Source organism: Carassius gibelio, chromosome B5 (genome assembly GCF_023724105.1).
Source record: "Carassius gibelio isolate Cgi1373 ecotype wild population from Czech Republic chromosome B5, carGib1.2-hapl.c, whole genome shotgun sequence".
Lineage (NCBI taxonomy): Eukaryota > Metazoa > Chordata > Actinopteri > Cypriniformes > Cyprinidae > Carassius > Carassius gibelio.
Genome location: NC_068400.1, coordinates 36,608,312 through 36,627,245, shown reverse-complemented (window position 1 = coordinate 36,627,245; position 18,934 = coordinate 36,608,312). Strand labels below are relative to the sequence as shown.

The 18,934-nt window shown below is 35.6% G+C and overlaps 1 protein-coding gene across 1 annotated transcript in view; it reads left to right on the top strand.

Moving 5' to 3' along the window:
• Positions 1 to 18,934, top strand: part of LOC127958023 (zinc finger matrin-type protein 4-like) — a 76,308-nt gene that overhangs the window by 17,628 nt on the left and 39,746 nt on the right. Inside the window, exon 3 of the mRNA XM_052556805.1 lies at positions 8,641 to 8,730. Within this exon, the coding sequence (XP_052412765.1) occupies positions 8,641 to 8,730 (90 nt within the window). The remainder of the gene's footprint in view (positions 1 to 8,640; positions 8,731 to 18,934) is intronic.

The following is an 18,934-nucleotide window of genomic DNA, read 5'->3' as shown; positions in this document are numbered from 1 at the left end:
CTGCTTGTACGTGCAAATCTCTCCCTGATCTTTTGTTTGTTTGATGTCGGTCATTTTAGATGTTACCATCCAAAGTGTATTTATAGGTACAACCCCCCTGGAGAAATCAGAGGTTAAGTGTCTTAAAGGACACACTGACAACTAGTAAATATACTGCAGCAATAAATATAGCTACTAACCTGCTTTCTGGACATCTTCTATGATTACTCATAAGAGGTTCTGTGTGCATGTCCTCTGATCTGTGTTGTGAGGAATACTTTAGCAGAACAGCTGTATTGCAGAATGTTTCCCTGTGGTCATTGAACGGTGAGTTATATGGCCACTCGTCAACAGAGCTGTAACCTGAGGAGGCCCAGATGGCAACATAGTGTATCTGTCCAGGCAGGCATAGAGTGCAAGGAGATGGTAGTGTGCTGATCAGTGTAAAATATTAATTCTGGGTTTGTTTTGTTTTGTTTGTGTCGAGTGTGTTAATGCCTGGATTGTTCCATGTGGACTGAGTGATGCTGACATTTTGAGCCTCTTTGTCCCCTGCCAATGCCCAATCTGCAACCATTTCATGCATTTCAATAGTAGACAGTACTGGGCCAGAAAAGCTGCTGGTCTTGAACAAATTACCACTTTATTTTCTTTTTACATCTGAAATTATTTAGTTTGCAAATGTAAATTGATTGCATTGAATCCTAACTTCTGGCTGTGCTTCAGTTAGTGATGCAACTGAAAATATTATGCTGGGAAAAAAAAAAGATTTTGAGTACTTTTTGGAGTGCCAATCATTGACAGAAACCAGAAATGGTTACCACTTTTAAATCATGTCTTTTATCTGCACCAAACGTGGATAAGCTACAACAAGTAAACCTGTCAGCATGTGGCTATACTTCATCATGACCTAAAGTGAGGCAAGAACAACGTGTGTGAAAAACTAAAAATCCCACACGACGGTTAATAATCACATGTGAACAGCACCCTGAACAATGACCAATGAACAATGTTAAATGACCCAAAATGATATTTTTGTTTTCAATTTTTGGCTTAATAAATAATATAGTTGTGGTTTTGGTGCATCACTAATTTAGTCTTTTCAGTGAAAAAAAGGTGCATCTGAGGCTGCTGGGTAAATTACTAAAAGCTGCTAAAAAGCTAAAATCTTTTTGCTGATTTTTGTTTAAACTTTGCAAACCTCCACAGGCATTAAATGAAAAATGCTGTCATGCTGCTAATGTATATACACATTTTTGTGTGTGTGTGTGTGGAGAGGAGACACAGATTTGTGGAGGAGAGTTTCTGTCTCTCATTCTCTGTCTCACCTCAGACAAGTTCCAAAGTGTTATCAGATGTGAGCTCAAATATCCACAGACTGTTGATCATAGAAAACAATAGTGACTAAAGTTCAGATTTCACTTTAGATTGAACCCTCACTTTAGAGAGTCACATTTCTCCATCTTATTAATTAAGCATTTTGTTAGAGGATTTATGAAAGACTTTAAAAAGTGCCATGGGACATACAAAATAATTGGAAAAGCACTGTTTATTTGCAGCTTATCACTCGTGATGCAGCGGCAAAAGAGGAAGTAAGTTTGAAAATAAAAATAAAAAACAGACATAAAGAACAGAGTAACAGCATACTTATGACATGTAATATAAACCGTGAACAAAGGGTCTGAAGTATACTCTAATGGTAATCAATAAACTGAAACTTTATACAAATCACAAAAACTTTTCATTTTAATTACAAGGTTCATTTACTAAATTCTGTATTTGAAATCTTTACATAATCTACTCAGTCCTTTCTGGCATTCAGAAGAAACTTCCAATGTGATTTCTTTAACTAATGAGGGGCTTTGTCACAATTTTGGCATTTGATTTAATTTAAAAACAACATAATTAGTGTTTACATTGAAAATGAATCTAATTTTATTGGGAAGGGTTATGAACTTTGCGTAGAAGCTGTGACATCTACAGAGGCTTTAGCACTCAGGTCATGGTTTTAGAAATTATGCTGATGGGTGAGGGCACAATTTTTCCTCTGCAATGAGCTTTTAATCCTCACTCCTGAAACATCAAAGACTTAGAGAAAGAGAAAAAGAGAGCGACAGAGAGAGAGAGAGAGAGAGAGACAGATTGGAGAAGAGAGAGAGAGTAAATCCAGGCAGTTGAACTAAACAGTTTAACAGCAGCTGTATTAAAAGGACATTAATAATGCAGAAAGACAATCATGGACGGGAATAGCACTTCCAGCGTTGGGTTTCATTTTATAGTCCTCAAAGCACTCTATTTTTGTGTTCAAGATTATGCCATACCTTTTCACCTAAGACTGTGAGACTATCACAAGTACAGGTATGATAAATGTTATCGTTGAGCTCCAAACAAACATCTTTTTAAAGGGAAAGTTCACCCAAAAATTCTGTCAATAGTTACTCACCCTCATGTCGTTCTAAACCTGTAAGACCTTCGTTCATTTTCGGAACACAAATTAAGATTTTTTTTTATGAAATCCGAGAGCTTTCTGACCCTCCATAGACGGCAAGGATCCAGAATCGTAGCATGGATATAGGGAAAATAATTTATGTGACATCAGTGGTTTAACTGTAGTTTTACAAAACTAAGGGAATACTTTTTGTGCCCTAAAATTAATAAAAAATACCTTAATTTGTTTTCCCGAAAATGAACTGAGGTCAGATGAGGGTGAGTAATTAATGACTCAATTTTCATTTTTGGGTGAACTATCCCTTTAATGTTAAATCTAAGCATATTGCTGTGCTGTTATGATTGATAACACCATGCTTCAAGGTGACTTGTTTTTCTACATTTCCGTTACTGACATCAGGTATGTGTTACCAAAAGCAAACAGAAGTTATCTGGTGTTTTTTAAGCAGTAAGCGAGGTCTGTGGCCTGTTTCTCCTTTTGAGTGTAATCTCTCTGGTGCGAAATGCTGTTTGATTTCTTTTTGTTGTCCCGCTCTCATTCTATCTGTTTGTGTGCCCCTGGCTTATGTCTTTCGTCCATGCAATTCCAATCAGAGTTCTCTAATCTTACATATGTATGAGCAGCATAGCAGAAAGCTGGAAGACTGCAGACTTTTATTTACATTTGCTCATGGTGATATTATCAGCGTTCAAGGACAAACCACCATCTCATTGTCCTGGATCCTCTTCTACAAGATTGGAATCGTCCATGTGAGTTTGTTTCTAATGAGACTCCTTATTCACACTAAGGACTAAAGGACAATAATCACAGGTGAACGTTTCTTGTATCATGTAACATTAATGCGCATAATAATTATACTTATACAGGAATTAGTCCCAACTGTGTATTGCTTGGATGTTGATTGATTCTTTCCTCCAAATCAGCATATTATAATTATTTACTTGAAAGATCACGTGAAACTGAAGACTGGAGTAATGACTGCTGAAAATTCAGCTTTGCTGTCACAGGAATATAATTTATTAAAATACTTTTTAAATGTTAATGTTTTTACTGTATCTTCAATCAAATGCAGACTTGGTCAGCATAAAGAGAAATCTTTAAAAAACACAAAAAAAATCTTACCAACCTTAAAACTTTGAACAGTACTGTATATATTAATTATGAATGTAATTATTATATACCTCCTTCTGCAGCAGAGTATAACAATTTTGTAATAGTGACCCAAATCGTGACTTGATATCTTTCCGTTTGACTTTATTTCTTCTATTGTCATGTTTCATTCTGGTGGAAATCAACTTCCATAAATGTAGAGTAAGTGTGATCAAAAACAAACAAATAAATCAGTCAGGCAAAATGTCAGGTTGAATGGCCTCATGCTGTAGCATATAGGCTGCCTTACACATTTGAATCTTGTATTGTGAGCAGCTAAATTTGTCGCTGAGCTGTGAGAGATCTGACTTTGATTCAGCACATCTCTATTAAACACATCTACTCTGTTATTATCTCAGTGAGGATCAGTAATGTCTTTAAATATGGCTCTAAATTTGGCTTCCTCAATTAGCTCCTGCACAGTTGGCTAAATCGGGATGTTCTTGTTGGCCTAACAGCCGTTAGAGTCGTATAAAGAGTTGAAATAATTTCTTTCAGACGCTTCTTAAGACAGTGCTAATTAAAACTTGATAGAATAAAACTGGGATGCATCAGGCCAACCAATCAACGTGATTCTCATCACAGCGTCTCTTTTAAATGCAACAATTTTTTTTTTCACATGAAAAAGGCACCAGTAATTGTATTTTTTAGTAGCTCATATTGTACAGTTACAACATGATGAATCCATTGCCTGCTGATATTTAAGAACAAATGCAGTTAATGTTTGCCAAGCCAACAGTCTAGATCATTTTATTTAGAGTTTTTATTGTTTTTCAAAGGCTACATTGTCCATTGTCCAGCAATCAATTATAGTAAAGGCAATATATAACTTTTCAAACTCCACAAAGCATAATTGCACCATAACTGTTTTTCTGTTGATTCATTGTCACAGCGGTAACTTTACAGGTTTGCAAGGTCAACCAGCCATAAAAGTGGGGGAATTGTTGTCTGCAGCATGAAGATAAAATGAGCATATATTTATAGAAGATTAAAAACGTTAAACAAAATACAATAATTGTTGTATTTGACCTTTAATGATGTTCATTTTTTATGCGTATAAAGATTCTTTGTTCTTATTTTTATTTCGCATCAAATTCCTAAACAGGTCAAATAACAGTTGAAGACACAAAGCAAAGTCCATCTATTGACGAAAGCATTTTATTTTAAATTTAGTTGCAGTGGATTCCTATGCTTTGAGGATCTTACAGATTATCTTGTGGTAGGATAATTCTTCATTGTCTCTGCTGATACTTCCTTTAGCTCTTAGAAGTGGAGAGGAGTGGCAAACAATTTGGAAGAAGAATGGACAGAACAAAGGCTTGTAAAGCTCTGATTAAAATTGGATGAGGGCCTGTCAGAAAAAAAAAAGAAAACACGAAAACCTATCATGTGAAGAGTCCTTGGGTCTATCAGACAGTCTTCCATACTCAAAAGTCTGATTGCTAATGAACTCACTTTTCCACACTTTGATCCCCATTTAAGATTCACCATGCACAACGATTTCAGAATGTCAAGTCACGTCTTTCTGCTTGATGCTCAGGATTTTTACTACCAGTAAAGAAGTGTTTGGTTCAAAGCCACTAGAAGGCATGCCTGCAAACATTAACTGAAAAAAAACATAATGGCTAAAGTTAAAGCTAATGCTTTTGGTCTGGTACTTGGGAAAGGAGACCCGAGGTCGTTTTTTTTTTTTTTTAAATGGATTTCAATGGAGGAGAGGCTTCACTACGATAAATAAAAAGCTTTTTAGAGGAAACGGCTTATCATTTAATGAATCAACAGCCTATCTGATAATCTTCAACTTGTCTTACACTAAACAATACTTTTGGATTAAACTATTTATAGAGTTTACCACGACAAGAGAAGTCACAGACTTTTTGCAGCTGGTGGGAACCAGTTTACGACACTTCCCATTCATTCCTATGGTATCTGTAAACACCAATTGAGGTTTGCACAACTTTGACTGAAATTAAATAATGTCAAGGTTGTAATGTGATTGGTTATTACGGCACATGTGATCCAAGTTAGCAATTACGATTTCTCCTATAGTAAGTAATACAGAGCAGACCCTCTCATCTCCCTATTCATGCTAATGGCATTTTGTCTGTTAATATTTAAAAGCGTTTTTTTTTTTTTTTGTACTACTTTTCAGTATTTTATCTTTTTATTAATGTTATTTTAATCAAAATGAAGTTCTAATAACCTGTCCTACTGTAGTTTTTTTCTTTTCTTTTTTTTGTAATCTACAGAGGTGATGTGATTGTCTACAAATGTTCCATCAGCATAGTGCATACGATTGTGCAAGGAGGTTTTGGTATGATTCTGAAATCCCACTCAGTTTCCTGTCATTCTGTGATAGTATTCCTGCTTCCAAAACTGGGTCTGAACATATTCTAGTGACTAAGCAACCAGAGGCCAGATAGTGAGGATGCATATAGTGCCTTGGAATATAATATGCAGTGGATCTGTGGCATGTTGATAACCTAGTTTATTTGATGCAAATGAGTAATTAAAATTTATAGCTACAACATTTATTTTTCAGCACCATCTGTTGGATTGTTGCACCTTAACAATTTTTTAATAGCTTGGTATACTATAAGAAGTTGAACTGGAAGATGGTATTTTTATTTGAGTGGCTGATTAGATTTATTTTCTTAAAGGGTTAGTTTACAGATATCATTAAAAATATCTTACTTTGTCTTCCTAAGAAGAACGAAGGTCTTATGGGTTTGGAACAACATGAGGCTGAGTAATTAATGACAGAATTCAATTTTTTTTGGTGAACTATACCTTTACATTGTACTTCATAGAAATGTGCATAAACATTATCCCACTGATTAGATTAGTATTCAAAACTCTAGGATCCAAAGCCATGCAGTAAACCAGTATAGACAAAGCCCAGAACAACATATGAGCAGCTCGCAGCATGAGCAGGATTTAATATGTTGAATAAAGTAGGCTTTTCCTTATAAACAATTTTTCCTGCGAATTATGTTGTCAGACTGAAAAGCTACAAGACAAAATTTAACTCTGTGCTCGGTTGCTGTCTGTGTTCCTCTGAAATGTGTCTCAGCATGGAAGTGAACTGTCTTCATGCCACCAAAGAGTTTTTGACTGGTTTTAATTTGTGCGCCCTTATGGCACACATGCTGTTGTTATCTCTAAGTGTGGCAGAGTCTGCTTTTTCTTTGATGAATCTATTAAAAAGCCCTGGTTACACTACTGGTACATGTTTAAAAAAGTAAATCCGCAACAAGAGTATCAGAAACTGCAGCATTATCTATGTTTGAGAAAAGATTAAATGTTTGAGAAATGATGTCATAGTTAAAATTGAGTCTTTTATAGTGAATAAACTCAGTAATCCTGCCCTTTGTATTGACAGGGCCATCTACTCTTTAAATCACATAAAGTAAACCCTAAAGATGACTTGTCTCAGTAAACAGTCCTTTGCCAGTGGAGTGTGGGTCCTTTAACAGTAATGAGTTTTGAAAGCTTTCTCTATTTGCCAGTTATTTTTCCCCTTTGCTTACCCATGAGTAGAGCTTGATGTTTTCCTCTGGCTCTGGTTTGGATCATCATGGGCTTTTTGAGCTTGGAGCTAAATTGTGTCCCTCTAAATCTATTGTTGTGACAGTTCAACCCCAATCTGAGTTTACCTAACCCTTTGAGACTAGTTTTGTCTACCTTCATGTAAATACCATAGCTAAGACTCCCTGGACTCAAGAGTACTTAATGGTAAGCTTCAGGTCAGATTAGTCCACAAGTGTCATTTCTTCAAATATAAGCCCACTGTTTGTTGCTGTGGATTGTGGCTATGAAACGTCTGATTTTTTTATAATTAAAAAAATAATAATTGTGATTACATCTGATGATTTATTTGGGGTCAATTCAGTTAATCTCAAACATGATGACACACATGTATGTTGTATAGTATGCATTTATGCACATTTTATATTAAAATGCTTGGCCTGACAATTAATCTTTTTAATAAACTATTTTAAAAAGTGTAAAGGTCATTTAAATATGTAATATAAATATAAATAGTTTCTTATTTAACTATTTATTTAAAGAAAATCAATTGATAGCAACTGACTATTACACTCCGACAGGCAAGAATAGATGCAAACAGACAAATTTGCATATTTACTGCTTGCGAGTGTTATAGGAAACTAAGAGATTGTGGATAGAATTATAGCTGAAGAGGTTGAAGAGAAATATGTTTATATTTGCACACACTTCAGGTGCTGAAATAGCACCATTCTCAATAAATCTAAAATTCCATCTGTCTCATTTCATATTTACTCTCTTGAGGGGAGAACTAGGAGGACCACCGTAATAAGATTCTCTCAGGCAATCTCCAAACACAAGATGACAGATCATATATTTGAACCACATTCATCTGCAGTCAGTCAGGTCTGTTTCATCCAGGTCCATGTGTCATTTTTTTTTGAGAGAGAGAGTCCAAGAAAAGCAGACAGAAAACCTTTCACTTCTTCAAGAGGAAATGAGTGGCTTTCAATTCAGATTATTCCAGTGTCACTCTCTGTCCTTCATTTCCACACTTTGCCTCTTTCCTTTCTGTTGAGGATGAAGTTCAATTACCCTCTTGTCAAACAACATAATTTTCAGGTAAACTGAGAAGTGAATTGATTTGGCCCACTCACAATGACTGCAATGAAAGCTGTGCAGTCAAACCCAAGTAATTGATGGGTTTGTGATTTGTGGCTCCACACTCAGTTAACGCCAACCACAGTAATTATTTATTGGCCTGTGTGTGAGAATGGCACTGCCATTCACTTCTCACTCAGTTCCTGCTCCAGCTCATTTTTCTTTGGTATTTATTTAATACTTTTTATTCACAATTACTAAATGTTGTAGTCTGTCCCAGCACTGTAAACTTGATTAGACAAACCATAAAATATAAAAACTTAGAAGTTAATAAAGGTACAGATGCATGAGATCATATTATTCTCTTATAATATTCAGATTGCAGAATCATCTGATTGTGTACAAAAATAATAAACACTTATTAAATTTTTTCCCTCCTCATTCGTCTTTTTCAGAGCCGGAAACATGCAAACAAAGTGCGTCTGTATTACATGTTGCATCCAGTAGATGGTGGGTGTCCAGCTAAGAAGCTCAGAACAGATGACGTGAGTACCTCATCCTAATCTTTTTTTTTTTTTTACAAATGACACCTCTGTACGGTATTCATAAATGACTTGCCCTGGGGGGGTGGCGGGCACGTAGATATTTGAATATATTTGAATGCATTGCATGATATTAGATATCCGTTCGAATTAGATTTTTCTCAAAAGTGACGGCCCTAGTGGTAAGTACTTCGAGTGACTGATAACCCTTTAGTATAGGGACCAATTCTCACTATTAACTACTTGTTTATTAGCATGCCTATTATTAACATATTGTTTTTTTAGTACTAATGAAGCACATATAAAGCATGATCATATACTACATCCATAATTCTACCCAATACCTAAACTTATCAACTACTTTACTAACTATAAATAAGCAGCAAATTTGGAGTTTATTGAAGCAAAAGTCATAGGGGGAATTCCAAACGGAAGTGAGCATCCCTGTGCCCTATGCTGTTCGTGCAGCGTTCAACACTCCATAGGTGTTGCAAATATATATTTATTTTCTTTATTATTTTTTTATTCAGATATTGTTTAATTGTGTCTTATTAACTATCAAACTAATCTTGCTAATAAATTGCTTACACTAACATCTTAAATAATATTTCTGCCAAAAACATGTTGTATTATATTAAAATAAAGACAAATTTAAATAGCCTATTCTACTTACGTTTGTATGTGAAGTCGAACTCAACCACAACTTTGCATTGCAAGACCTCCTAACTGAAGATCACATGATCACTAAAAGAAATAACTTCCGTGAAGTGACCATCGCATGTTCCCTTAACTAATGGACTTCTAGAAGGGCACTTCAAATGGCGTCCCCTTCCTGAAGTGCCCTTCAAGGGTGCAAAAAAGCTGTTTATAATTCGCCCATAGTTCATGCTTTGCTGATAGCGAGAATTGGACCTGAGTGGACTGAGTGACTTCTAATGCACTATTTATGGATGATTGTAGTGGTGACTCAAGGGTTGTAGCACATCTGTCCATCGTAAAGAGACAATGTTTTGATGCACATTTTGTACAGCATTGTCACTTTGAGTTAATACCTGATCTTATGTTTGTTTAACCTTGGCTTTAAGAATGGAGCATGTTTTAAACAAAGTTCAATTCAATTTAAGAAACAAACAAGAAAGTTCAAGAAAGTCTAACTCAACTCTGAACTTCAGCCATCTTTTGAGATGAGCCTCGCTGAGATGATAGTCTGTCTGCTCTGCTTCTCTCAGTAGGATAAAACATTGCCATGTTTGATGGGCTATACACAACGAGAGGGGTTCATAAACACAAGGATGTGTGAATGTTGCTGGGATCAGCCTTTTTGCACTCTCGGTTGGGCAAAGAAAGTCTATGATGCCTGTGGTTTTTGCAGATGTTACATGTTCTTTAGAGAGCTTCCAGACCAACAAAGCTCTCACCGCAGGAGGCCAAATGCACATCTAAATGTTTATGAGAGAGTCAGAGAATGCAAAATCATAGCCATCAGCTATGGGATGCGGTTAGAATTTAATTATATTGAATGCTGTGTATGTTTTATTGATATTCTGTAGGGTCACAGTAATTATAAACATCATTAGATAAGCAGTTGAGGTGAGGACACTGGCACAGAATTACAGTAAAGAAGGTGATTATACAATTATTGTGTAGGGAATAGGGTTTGGGCGATGTCTTCAAATTTGGCATCAGACGATGTCTACAGTGAAACATTGCGATGGATGATGACATCGGCAGGGGTGAAGGTTGGGGGGGGGGGGGGGTGTTGTCAAGGGGTTCGGGGGAGGTGTGCCCAAAGTGTGAATCCTTATAAGGGAAAACAACTGATGATTCCTTACAATGTGTCTACACCAGGTGCGAGCGGTGCAACAAAATATTATAGAACCACTGTTTTATAATAAAGATTCATTTTATATTATATATATGTGTAAATATATATATATATATATATATATATATATATATATATATATATATATATATATATATATTAGGGGTGTAACGGTTCACAAAATTCACGGTTCGGTTCGATACGATTCACTGATGTCACGGTTCGGTTCGGTACGGTTCGGTACGTTTTAGATACAGCAAAAAGAAAAAAATTGGCTACAAAGTATGTTTTTTGTTTTTTTTACATTGAACAATGATGGAGCTATTCTTTACCCATCTTCTATGGTGTTTTCTTAGCAGCATACTGTATAAAACAAAAACAGCTCCTTATAAAAAAAAAATGAAAATGTTATATTATTGTAGTAGTTATGAACAAATACAAAGATGTAACTTTTTATATGGAACTCTATAACTCTTTATATTGAGTGTGTTTTTACTCAATTGGTTCTCTATAGGGCTTATGTTTTTTAGAACAAAGCAGGAATTACGGTCTGGATGAAATGGGCTCATGAAGGAATATTGTAACGGGGCTAAATTACATTAAGAATGTTCTTAAAACCTGCGTTTTCCACTACAGAGTAAGGCGCTTGCTCACTCAGTACGCGCTGAAGGCTCGTTGCAAAATGGCTAAAGGGTCTTTCACACAGGACGCGATATGCACGGCGCTGGACCCTGGGCTCAGCGTTGCCCTTCAGATACAACGCGATTTGGGCTGCACTATGCCAAGAGCAAAGTAGGTGGAGTTTTTAAAACTGCCCGTGCATACGTTCTATTTATAACAGTTCTTCTATCTAATAACGTGCAGGCCTGTTAATTGAATCGTACTGCTCAGGAAATTCCGACACAGTACAGTACTAGTCCATTTTGATTACCGTACTTGTTTGGATGCCCCGATCGATTGGTAAAGTGCACCCAAACACCAGACCTGTTGGTTATTGGAGGATCTTCTATTTGTTGTCTGTTAAACGCATTGGCCATTTTGCAATGAGCCTTCAGCGCGTACTGAGTGAGCGAGCGCCTGACTGAGTAGCCTAACATAAACATATAAGATGGTGTTTTTTTTTTTCTTGTTCGGGGGTGTCAGGGGCGTTGCCTGTTACGTCGTTTGGGTTATTGGGCTACCTTGTTGAACGCATATCATTATATTTCACAATTTTTAATTTATTTTCCAAATATAATTAATTAGTCCAACGAACCGTTCGGTACATAATGCGTACCGCGTACCGAACCGAAAGCCTCGTACCGAACGGTTCAATACGAATACGCGTATCGTTACACCCCTAATATATATATATATATATATATATATATATATATATATATATATATATATATATAAAAGAGATATTCTTTATAAAAGTATTTACTTTATAAATATATCAAAACTTAATTTTTGATTAGTTTAATGCATTGCTAAGAACTTAATTTGGACAATTTTAAAGGTGATTTTCTGAAAGGAAAAAATATCTCTATTAACTAGCTGCTGGTTATCATGCATATTACCAGCATATTGGCTGTTTATTAACTGTATATTAAACACTCATTGGTTTTTAACTGTAATAATTGATGTGCTCACCTCCAGAATTTGACGTCAGACATTGTCATGCTCATATTGTATATGCCTTAAAAAAATTCACCAGATTCCAAGACAAATGTTCTATAGAAACCAGCTGTAAAACCTCCGTTTAGTTTGTTTCTCAAACAAATCATATGACTCCATGAGACCTGAAATATAGCATGTGAGTCATATGAACTCACTTTGTTACTTTTTTTTAGTGGGGAGCAAGAACTGTTCATTTAAGTCTTTAGTTTGAATTGATTAAATTTGAATGTTTAGGGTAGGTTTCCCCACTTAATATTGAGTTAATCCTCTTACACTCTCTTATCACTAATCATTTCATGTACTTCTGAAAATCTATAAAAATATAGTGCAAGATGCGGAATTTTTGTGATTACAGTACCTTTTCTCTGTCATTAACCTATAAACGTGATCAAGTCAGGAGGCGTTCAGTCAAAATCAGCACTTTTCACAGTGGGACCGAGCAAATAGACTGGAACTAAAAGCAATTATTTTTCCACTACATTGCTCTTTCTGATATTTATAGATCAGTGAACTCTGCATGAATACTGTTGTGTGAATGCTGTTGTAATGTTTTTGGCTCCACAGCAAGAAAAAAACAACAACAAAAAACTAACATCTGAAAGTTTTGCGCCAGCAATTTTGCTACAGTGTAAAAAGCTTAGACATACTGATTTTCTTGATTTCTTCAATAACAATGTTGTGTGGACATTTTTTCCCAATTCATTCTTTAAAAATCAAAAACTACACCTTCTAGAGTTTAAATGTTGAGGGGAGTGCTTGATTATTAAATTTAAGTGATTTCATTATATTGTCAACCAGTCCAACTGTACAGTTTCTGTCAGTCAAAGCTACACACAAAGTGCTGCCTGCATTTTCTTTAGATTCTTTCCTAGGGCATAGGGTTGTATTAGGGTAAATTAGCCCTTGACCAGCAGAGAACTAAAATACACCTGCATTAAAGAGTCAGTAAGCAGCCAAGTTTTAACAAGCTGTCCTCTGCTCTCTCAACACCTAATAAAGCGGCAGCAGATCGTACAGGAGATCACTGGTCAGATCCATCTGCTTAACACAAATCAGCTGTCTGCAGCAGCTACTAATAGCTACATGTTCCCCTAAGGACACTTTAAAAAGCTCTCCCCAAGTCTCCAGCACACTGTAACTCAATGCAAGGGCTGTGGCAGAGGATACAATTAGCGGCCTGGGACAACTTCTGCACTGATCGAATAGCCCATCGGATACTTACTCCTATTTAATTAGCGGTGATTAAATCAACCCCTGCTGGGGCTCGTGTTTCCAGGGGAGAGCAGGGCAGACGGAGCGTGTGTGGAGGACAAGAACGAAAGTAGAGAGAAGAAAGTGAGCTGGAACTCGAGCCTGGATCTTCAGCTTTTGTTCTAGACAATGTTTCAGCCAGTTAATGACAGATCAGTGACAGTGTGTGGAATGTCCAGGCAGCATGAGAGTGATACAGCAGTACGGATTCTTTAGGGTCTTCATAAAATGTATGTAAAATGTGTGTAAAACAACACCCTTTTTACCTTGTCAAAAACAGCTCCAGTGCACTGAATGACACCGTTTCAGACTCAGACGGCCCATAAAAAACTGGCTGCATGTCTTCTTTTCAGCAGTTTGAAGCTGGCAGACACACCAGAAACCAAAAAAAAAAAAAAAAAAAAAAAAAAGTGAAAATTTCATCCAGTTTAAACCTGCTCTGTTCTCTCTTGCTGTCTAGTCAGTGTTATGCAGTCAGTAGTGTATTATCATGTTATTTTATTATTAAGTTTTTGTTTTACTAATTTTTTTTTAATTATTTAGCTATGTTGGATTTAAAATGAACAAATATTAATACAAATAATAGTTTTAGTTAACAATATAAACACTGTTGCTGATTTGACTCTTTATCACCTGCCATAGTTTTAGGCAAGATGTTTGTTTTTTGTAGTTTTTTTTTTTTCACACAAAATGAAACCTGTCTATCACTTTTTTTATGACATGGTATTTTGCGTTGTCAAAACCAGTTTTGAGACACTAATGTGGGTAACGCAGATTTGAAATTGTTAATATTGATATTGCATGTCTTCAAAAGCTAAGATCTAATGTATTTTTCTGGTGTTAATAAGTACTGCCTACTTATTAAAGAATGACGCTGTAAGAATTAAATATATTAACACTATGGCTTACAAGATAAGGGCCTCAAATATGGGGATGGTTTTGAAGTATATTGGAACCTGACTGATACGATGTGACAGCACTGTGCTTGCCTTGGTTGGCATAGCATTTTGTTCTCGCAGACCGAACTGAGTAATGGGTTCTCTGACCTTTTTTTTTCTCTGTCATTGTGTTTCTTTCTCAAAGTGGACACTCTTCCATTCTTGCTGTAAGAAATAGCAGTAAACAGTAAGAAATATAAGTGAGTAATCCATAATTGAACTCCAGTTAATAGCACATTGTGCCTGTAACATTTGGTTTTGAGCGTTCGGAATCCACAAAGCAATAGCCATGCTGCACAGCAACCATATATACGGTGTAAACATAATTAAGTCTCAAAAGGTTTTGCACTAAAGCAATCTCTGCAAAGCCCCCAGAGCGCTTTCACCAGCAACTACTGCCTGCAAGCCTCAGACGCAGTGCTGAGTGCTGAATTAAGGTCTTTCATTGTTCAGAGAAATATATTCTGCTTTGTGATCATATATATATATATATATGTGCACAGGCTTAACCATCAGATCTAAAACCTAACAAAAAGAAAATGCATGGCTTTTGAAAAAATGTGTGAAAGTTAATAATAATAATAATAATAATAATAATAATAATAATAATAATAATAATGCATAATAATAGTGTGATAGTGTGTATTTTGTCATGTGTTTAATTTGATATTGTCATTGCACTATTGCTCCCAAGCCAAATTATTTGTGAGGGTTTCATACAGTATTTCTATCAAAGAGTTTATTTGCAAATACAGATAACTCATTTTTTTTATTTTAAAATATGTAATTATGTTTTCATTGTGTTATATTGTGTTAGTTAGCTGCTTTTTTTTTTTTACCTAATCATAATAATCCAACTGCAGTTTGATTGAGAATAATTGGAACACACAATAAAAAAATTATATTTTTTGTTTTGTTGTTAAAAACTGTTATCTGTTTTTTTTTTTTGTACTTATGTGCATTTCTTACATTATATGCAGTTGATATATTATTTTAATTGACTTTTTTTATTACTTTGTATATAGAATTAGTTACATACAGTTGTTATATTTTTGTCATTGGTTTATTGGCAGTTTGATATTCTTAAAATTGTATTAGTATATTATAGTTATTTATATTAAAATATAAAATAACAGAGTGTGTATATACATAAAGAATGCACTTAATCTTTCCATTTGAGACTCGCTGATCTCCTGTATACAGTCATATCTCCTTCTCTCTACTTGGTATTTGAACAGAAATGACAAATTTAGCATCTCTTTCCCCCAGGCTGGTTCTGCTGTTCCAATCAGATGGTTATCAGCCTCCTGATTATTCCATCACAGCCCTGATGAACCCTGTCAGACCCTTAACAGTTCTGTCTCTGCTTAATTGGGCAATAGGCAGTCATTTGTCACTTTGAATTGACTTTATACGATACAGCAGAGATATGCAAAATGCTGGACTACTGCATAAATGAAGCACTAAAACAACAGACTAACTCATTTAAATTTTGCTTTTAACTCAGTTTGAGCTACATGTTTTTAATACAGTCTCAGACATAAGTTCATGGAAATGCAGTTAGAGTGTCAGTAATATAAGTAAATGAACATTGTTTATTATTTTAGCATGGTATTTGTCAGCAAAATCTGCATCACCTGGTGGGCATTTAACAGCTCCAGGGTTGTTGTCGGAACTACTGATTTTACTTCTGAATATTATGAATATCACGTGTAGATTTGAAGCATTAGCCCAGAAAACATTGCATGGGACAAAATTATAGATTTTTTTTAAATTCAAAAATCATTAGATTTTTAAGTAAAGATCATGTTTCATGAATATATTTTGTAAATTTCCTACTTTAAATACATCAAAACATAATCTTTGATTAGAAATATGCATTGCTAAGGACTTAATTTCAATAAATGTAGATTTTCTTTGCACCCACAGATTCCAGATATTCAAATAGTTGTAGTTATAGTTATAGTCCTATCTGACAAACCATACATCGATGGAAAGCTTATATTTATTCAGCTTTCGGATGATGTATAAATCTTATTTTAAAAAATTAACTTCCTGTCTGCCATCAACTGTCTTTGTCAATAAAAGCTAAAACCCGTGCATGCATGCATTCATAAATGTTAGCTATTGCTGAAGCTGATGATGGTTGAATGCAAAGAGGCTTCATTGTTGTGTGTGAATAGGTTATATTAGAAAACAAGCATTCACCAAGCAATAATCTTGAGTAGAGAAACGTTAAAGACCATGTTGACTACTGTGTTGGACTTTAATATTTTAATTCATGACTTTTATTTTTATATTAATTTTGGGTTGTGAATTGAACTTCCTCCTAGTCCTCCACCCCTGACTTCCTGTTTAAAAGGAAGGAAGCCATATTAGTTTGGTGTTCATAGGTCATAGTTGCAGTTCTTTGAAATGCAGAGATGTGCAAAATGTTTATTTTCTGTTAAAGTGATGGGTGTTATTTAAAATACTTTCTCATCTCCAACCATAATATGTAGGGACAACAAGTTATCTTTTTGCCTGTTTGCTTATTGAAGTTGCACTGACATTATTGTGAGAGTAGCTCTGTGGAAAACACTGTTTTGTATTGACTGTAAAGTGAATTTTCTGCTTCCAGATAAAAAGATTATTTTATTGCATGAATGAAATAGACACAAATCCATTTTGCTGAAGAGAAATGTGACTTTCTTAGTGACAGGCTTTGAATTGCTGTGTAGACGTATATTCAGACGTGTAATTATCTTCAGCTTTGCACATGGCTTTAGAATATGTGAGCCACACATATCTGACAAATCACATTGGAGATTAAATCTGGGGGGATACAGTTGAGTCAGGGGTTTTCTGTGTTGTTCTCCTATAGAAGAGTCCTGGATGTCATTTTTCAGTTCAAATGTCATCAATATTATTCATGAACGCACATGTTTGTGGGATTTTTGCATTAGACTCTGGATTTGATGTTTAAATATATACATTTATTTTCCATTCATCTAAAAGACAACATGAATTGTTAACATGGCACAGTTCACTTCCATGATCTGATGTATTTCCAAGTGAATAAAGACAGTATGAAAATAATATAGTTCAACACTCCACAGAGAATTGATTGGCCTACACATCAAAATACTTTAAACCCAAAGTAACCAACCATTTGGTTTTTCATTTAAAATTAGTCTCCATGGCCTTGGGTGGTTCCCAACTCGTTGGCTGGGCCTCCAGGAACGTGGTTGGGAACCACTGCCTTAGGCCATGGAGACTAATTTTAAATGAAAAACCAAATGTTTGGGAACCACTGGCCTAGGTCTCAAACTCAATTCCTGGAGAGCCATAGCGCCGCACTATTTAGCTCCAACCCTAATCAAACACACCTGATCCAGCTAATCAAGGTCTTCAGGATCACTAGAAACTTCCAGGGAGGTGTGATTTGTAGCAGTTTGGAGCTAAAATCAGAAACATACTGCACACTTTTTGGCTGTCCCAAATGAAATATTGGCATTGTAAAACAATTACAGCAATTTCTGTGATCCTGGCTCTAATCGGTGGTCCTGTGTCATACAGTGATAGACGTTCAAAGAAGGCTTTTTTCACGTCTTGCAACCAAAGATAGCCTGCAATACAGCATGATCATTGCATCAGTGTGTTTGCTGCTATGATCCACATTTGCTGACCAACCAATTAAAATGTGACATGAAATCATCGCGACATAGCACTTAAACATAAAACTGGCCAATCAGAGCACACCTCGCTTTTCAGACCGATGAGCTTTGTTAAAAAACGACACGATTCAGAAAGGTGGGGTATAGAGAAGAAACAATAATGTAGAGTAAGTGGAAAATTATGTGCTTTTTGAACCTTAAATGGTATAAACACATTTTATTACACAAAATAATGTTCTTTTTAGCACCACATATGACCCCATTAAAACGCTGTAATTGGTCGAGCAATGCAAATTTGCAACATGGTGACCTTCCCCTTTTGCAGATGACAGTCATTAACACCTGTGTTCTTTATCAAATTAGCTTTTAATAGAGAGTCACTATGTTTTGCTCTTGTCAGTGATTTTATTTTCCCGTTTCATCGTGAATGTCACTGTAACACAAAGAGCATAGCATTCTGAATGCACTATATGAGGACTTGCGTGGGAGATTCTTCTTTTCAGAGCAGGTGATGTGGTAATGGATATATTGAATGTACAGTGCACATACCGAAGCAAAGAGCAAGGTCATTTGGAGAAGTGCCGTGTTGGTGTGTGCTGTGTGTTCAGCTCCCTCCATTAACACTGAGGGTGCTTGGCTTCCATGATACTTACAAACAGAGGAAACAGTGGATGTTTGCAGGCCAACCTACAGACCAAAAGTAGCTTCAATGCAATGGACAAAACCAACATGGCTGATGTAGTATGTCTGATAATGTATCTCCACATGTATAGAACTTACTTCTATACTGACCTCATTGTTGTCCAACTCTTTTTTTTAACATACTTCAGTGGTGTTAGCATTGAAGTCTAGTAGTTTAGGAAGACAGACACAGA